The 6,000-nt window shown below is 32.0% G+C and overlaps 1 protein-coding gene and 1 pseudogene across 1 annotated transcript; one reads left to right on the top strand and one right to left on the bottom strand.

Annotated features, from left to right (window-relative positions):
* Positions 1 to 23: 23 nt before the first annotated feature.
* Positions 24 to 908, bottom strand: LOC111637926 (the record flags this gene model as incomplete). Its single annotated transcript, XM_023383535.1, has 1 exon — positions 24 to 908. A coding segment is annotated over one exon (885 nt), but the record flags the coding sequence as incomplete, so codon positions are not given.
* Positions 909 to 2,960: 2,052 nt separating this feature from the next.
* Positions 2,961 to 5,855, top strand: LOC111637925 (annotated as a pseudogene).
* Positions 5,856 to 6,000: the final 145 nt, after the last annotated feature.

The following is a 6,000-nucleotide window of genomic DNA, read 5'->3' as shown; positions in this document are numbered from 1 at the left end:
CTTTCTCCAGTCGGGGTAGAAACTTTCTGATATTTATAATTAGAACATATTTTCACATGCTCATTTAAAGTATGGCTTCTTTGAAAGCCTATAAGACATCGTTTACAAAATTTTCGTATTCCTGATTTTTCTGACAATAGTCTGTTAAAATTTCTAATTAGAAAATAATGGGATTTATATAATAACAAATTAATTTCTTTTTCGAACTGATATTTACTTATATAAATAGGATAAATTATTTTTTTTTCATATCCAAATACTTGAATTTTTAAACTATTATTTTTTTCAAATGATGGAATATTTTTAATATTTACTGGAAATTTTAGGGTATTTGTATTTAAATATTTCAAAAATTTCCTGTACGAATAAATCGAATTTTTGTTGTTAGTATTTGGATACAAACTAGCAATTACGCAGTATAAAAAACATTGATTATCACTACATTTAATATTCAACAAACAACGCTTATTAATTAAATGTTTTGGTAGGATGATATTACCACATCCACCACTCTCAGCCTTATAAATTCCTAAATGAATATCTAAAAATATAATTTCCTTAATTATCCACCCTGATCCGTTTTTTATAAACTGATCAATGAAGTTTAAAATTGTATCAAAAGCATTTGTTAACCTTTCATCGATCATATACCGAGATAAAATATGTTCTACTCGACTGGAGAAAAACACATCCTGATACGTAATAGTTTCATTTTCTGAATATTTTATAAATTTTATCTTTAGATTTAATAAAAATTTCATCCTTGAAATTAAATCATTATTAGTCAAAATATTATAAATAGTATGTCTAATATTTTCAAATAAAATACTAGGATCTGTATAATTAGAGATAAATGCTCTATAACTTCTAACATACCCTTTGACAGCTTTTTTTCTTAATACAAATGTGAAAACCATTTTAAAAATCGTAATTAGAATATTATTATGTGAGATCAGCCAGGACGTGGATCTTAGTCTACGACACTTATGGCGCGCGATCGTGAGATCGGCTCTCGTCACGTTTTATAGGAGGGCGGTAAATTTAAGGAAAAGGGGATTCAAGACTGTAAGGTCTTTATCCCAATTGTCAGGGTCCCGACACCAGTTAATCAACCTTATTATACGCGGATTAACACGCGTATGAGATCTGATTCGGAATCAATTTAAGAGACATTTAAGTATATTTAACAAAAGTAAATTTAATAATTCAAAGAACAAAACGAATACAAATATCAATGAACGACAATTAAGCTACAAGATATAGGCAAGGATTTATTTTATGCTGATGCGCGATTGAGAGAGAGAGCTCACAAAATTATTCTAAAACATACGACCTGATTAGTTGTCGCTGTTCGTCTTCATCTGTATTGGCAAAGGACACCTCGTAGGAAAAGTTCATTTACTTCTTAACATGGGAGAACGATATGTGCACAAATATAAAAGTATCACTTCTACGTGCAGACTCGGGACTTAGTCTAAGTGACTCGTATAAGGCATTGGTCATCAGGAGGGAAACGTATGTGGAGTTTGTATGCTTTCGGATCTGTCGCTGAACTCCCCGAATTCTGCGAAGTTTCCTGTATATCTTCTGAATGCCGACCAATCATCGGCCAGTAACTCTTTCGTGAGAACGGATTAAAGGGGGGATGAATGAGGGGTAACCATTTCCCATCTGAGCTGGATTTTAAGCATGCATTAATGCTTAATGCTGGATAAGCATGCATTCAACGCAATGGGACAGCATTTGGAGGAATATACCAAATTTTAATAGTATGGTATAATGGTTTTTCTATACAAAATTATTGATTATATAATGTTTTATAGTATGGTATAACAAGATAAGGAAAAGTCAGAGGATGTTCTCTTCTGTGAAAAGGAAGTAACATCTGTTATCTGGGTTTTTCCCACGTTAAAACAGTTTTTTTCTCACAAAAATTAAAGTAATATTTGATGACATTATTTTAACGTAAATAATAAAATATTAATTTAGACCCAGGGCCTTTCGGGTCTCACAATTACAATGAAACTGTTAACAATGGAAGTGTTAAGAGAATGTGGCATGCAAGATTAACAAGCGCAGATGCGTTTTTTTGCGTTTTTGCAAGAAANGCGTTGAATGCTTGCTTATACTTGCTAAAATCTTTTACGTTGATATTAAATTTGTTTGGGGAAAATACACCCTTACTTTTAGTAATACATACATAGAAATTCGACTGAAATTCCTGTATCTCGATTCTCTCGTATTCGCTAATCTTAACTTTAAAGTCAGGAATTTTTATCTGCTTACTTTTCTCGGTAGTCAGATCCAAATCAAATTTCGTCTTTTTGTTTTCACCAGCCTCAGCTGTTTTAGGCTTGGGACCTCTTTTCTTATTATTTTTTTTTCGAAATCAAAATCAAATTCTACAATTAGTTTATAAAAAAATTATAATCTAAATTAAGGTATGTATTATTATTAGAAAGGTTGAGGCGCACGTTTTAAACGTGTAAACGTGTACGTGTGACGTTCGGTGCCGCTTTTCCGTAAGCCTAAATGTTTGACGATGGTGTTTGGAATGTCGAGCGTGATTCCACTGACTATCAAAACACCATCGTCAAACTTTTAGGCTTACGGGAAAGCAGCGCCGAACGTCACACGTACACGTTTACACGTTTAAAACCTGCGCCTCAACCTGTCTATTATTATTAAAATAAAGTTACTTACTTACCAATATCAAACATGATTTCCTTTAGCGAAAGTTTTTTTTTTAGATGAGTTTTTCTCTGGTAGTCGGTTGATGAGTGAAGTTTAAACAATAATAGAGAGGTTGAGGCACAAGTTCAAACGTTAAACATGTACGGGTAGCAGAAGTACACGTTACACGTTTCAAGTCAAAGTAAATATCGTTGAGGCACCCGTTCATAATATCACGTGTCTCAGTGAACATCGCGCATTGACTCACGGGAAATGAGTTGAAAAAAATGGCGGAAGCATTTTCGACAGAAAATTACCAGGAAAGGTAGATAAACAATTTAAACTGTTTAAAAGTATTTATATAACGTTTAATAACACCAAATAATTATTTTTTTACTATAATTAGTGTCGTGTTTCCTCTGAGAAAGTTCAAATTGCGTTTTTCTTGTTATCACCACATACTTCTGTTGAGAGAAGTAGTGGATGTAAATCCCTATGCGTATGAAAATCCGAAAGGTGCTTGGAAAAGTATATCTGAAAATTTACGGACGTATTACACCGTCGACTGTAGAAGATTCCGGGAAAGAACAACTTTACTTCTACAGTATTATGACAAGGTAGTAGACGACCATCTTGCCATTCAGATATATAGTATGTTACAAAACTGTAAGAACACCAAGACTTTGTTATTTTTCAAAATGTATTTAAATTTTTTTGTTAGAGAACACTTTTATACATTGTAAGACAATTACAAAAATATTGTTTTCAATATTTTTATCTTTTAATAATAATATGATAGAAGTTATCGCTTTTTACTTGTTACCAAAATATATGTACACTTTCTAAAATTACAAAAAAATAAATTTTAAATATATTTTAAAAACTTTTAATATTTGGTTTCATCCCCTTTGACTACAATTATTTGAAAATTTCTGTTAGCATGCAGTTTATTAGTTTTTTAATTTCATTGTTAATTTCATCCCATGTATCCATTATTGCAATTTTCAATTGATTTATAGATTCATATTGTTTCCCATTTTGATAAACAATGGCTGCTAAAATCCCCCTTATTTTTGTGAGAATACGGACGAGGGTCCAGGCCCTCTAATCGACAGATCTGTTAGATGTGCTCACTTTGTCACTGGATGGCTTAATTTTTCTCAGAACCCAAGTTGTAAGATTCTGTGTGGGGTTGTGCTTAAGAACAAATACCAAACTACAAAGGTTATATAATATAAAATCAACCATTTAATTATAGAAGAACAAAATAACAAATACAAATAATAGAACAACAAAACATAAAACATCTGTCTAACTTAAGACTTGGGAGGTTCTTCTTATATAGAAGTTGATAATTTGATGAGAATTAACAATAATACTAGCAGATAATAAAAATACAGATGTAGAACATAGAAAGTACAGGATTTATATCCTATCGCGAGACTAGGATCTATCTGTTCAACCGAGAGAGAAAGAGAGTTCACAATAAATCATATTACCTCGTGGGTCACTCTGGAGGAGCTGATTATGGCGCCGATGCTAAACGGCATAAGGAGTCGTATGGCATGTTCTATCTTTGATGAACTGCCGTATGGCAAGATTCTGGCGAACTGCCCCGAATCTAGCTACCTCGGCTTTTTTATTACCGAATATTTCACAACAATAATTCATAGGAATGTGTTATGACATTTGAGCAGGTGGTGTGCAAAATTCTAAGATACGAGGAGTGGAGGAAGGAAGCAAAACATCCTCATTTCTTGCTAAACTGCTGAGTAACATAACAGTTTTGCCGGATGTTAAAGTTTTATAACCTTTTTTGGTTATATTAACTTTATTCTAAATTTTATCTTTTTTAAGCATTGTTTAGTGAAATTAAAGTAAATTGTTCAATTAAGTTTGTTTAGGGTGAAAAATTATGTAACTCTTTTTAAGAGTACCTCCGGATTATCACATTTTCAATGGGATCTAAATCTGGACAACATGAAGGCCAGTTAATATTACATCAATATTTTCTTTTTTTAAATCAATTTTTTGTTGACATTGAGGCATAAATAGGAGCATTATCTTGTTGAAACTACTATTTATGACTTCTAATTAAACCACCAAATGTAATCATATTTTTGTCAACAAATACTAAATTAGTTTTACCTTACAATCCATCCTATTTACCTCCAAAACTATCCCAAATCATATAGACCCATGGCTTATTTTAAATCTGCTTTCTCTTCTTAAATCGTGCCAATAATATTAATACCCATCAGGGCCATATAAATTAAACTTTTCATCACTAAACATTATTTCTTGCCATCCTTCAGTCCATCCCATCTTGTCTTTAGCCCAATTTAAATTCATTAATATGTGTTTAACAGTTAAAGATAGTTTCAACTTCATTTTTAAATATTTTACATTGTCATAGTTTTTTAAAGTTCTCCAAAGAATTGCATGAGATACATCTATACCGCTGGATATGAAGATTTGCACCTTGTTTCACAGGATACAGTCAGCAGGATGCTCAAGAATTTCTTCGATATATTTTACAAGGTCTCCACGATGTTGTGAATCGTATTTCTGTTATGAGTAGACCTTGTTCATCAGATTTAGATGATCATCTTACGGAAAGTCAAAAAGCTTCAGAATCATGGAGAAAATATTTAAAAACTGATAACAGTAAAATAGTAGATATATTTGTGGAATAATTGAAAAGTACATTAAAATGTTTTCTTTGTGGACATACATCTGTTACATTTGATTTTTTGGGGGATTTATCCATACCAATATCAAAGTCTTACAGTTCAGTGAGATTATCTGAGTGCCTTAATCTTTTTACTAATGAAGAAATTTTAATTGGAGACGAAATGCCAGTTTGCAGTAGGTGTAAATTAAAAAGAAAAAGTACTAAAAGTTTCACCATTCAGAAATTTCCAGAAATATTGGTTCTACATTTGAAACGTTTTACACCAGGAGATAGTTATCGTATGAAACTTTCAACAAAAGTAGATTTTTCTTTAAATCTAGACTTAAGTTCATACTCTACTACTGCTTGTTCAGATCGCTGGAGAACATATAATTTATATGCAATATCTAATCATAGTGGCTCAACTTCTTCAGGTCATTATACAGCTCTTTGTAAAAATCCTTATTCAGGACAGTGGCAAGAATTTAACGATAGCAGGTTTAAATAATCAGAAGGCAAGGAATGGGAGGTATCGACGTGACAGTTGCAAGAAAGAATTCGCTTCGAAGAACAATTTAAAACGTTATCATAGGATATACACTGGAGAACGGCTCTTTTGCAAATTCTGTAGTCGTCAGTTCCTCCATTCCAGC

Source organism: Centruroides sculpturatus, unplaced genomic scaffold (genome assembly GCF_000671375.1).
Source record: "Centruroides sculpturatus isolate CEXI.00-Female unplaced genomic scaffold, Cexi_2.0 scaffold994, whole genome shotgun sequence".
Taxonomy (NCBI): Eukaryota; Metazoa; Arthropoda; class Arachnida; order Scorpiones; family Buthidae; genus Centruroides; species Centruroides sculpturatus.
Note: the sequence above shows the minus strand (reverse complement) of the source record. Positions and strands in the feature narration are given on the sequence as shown.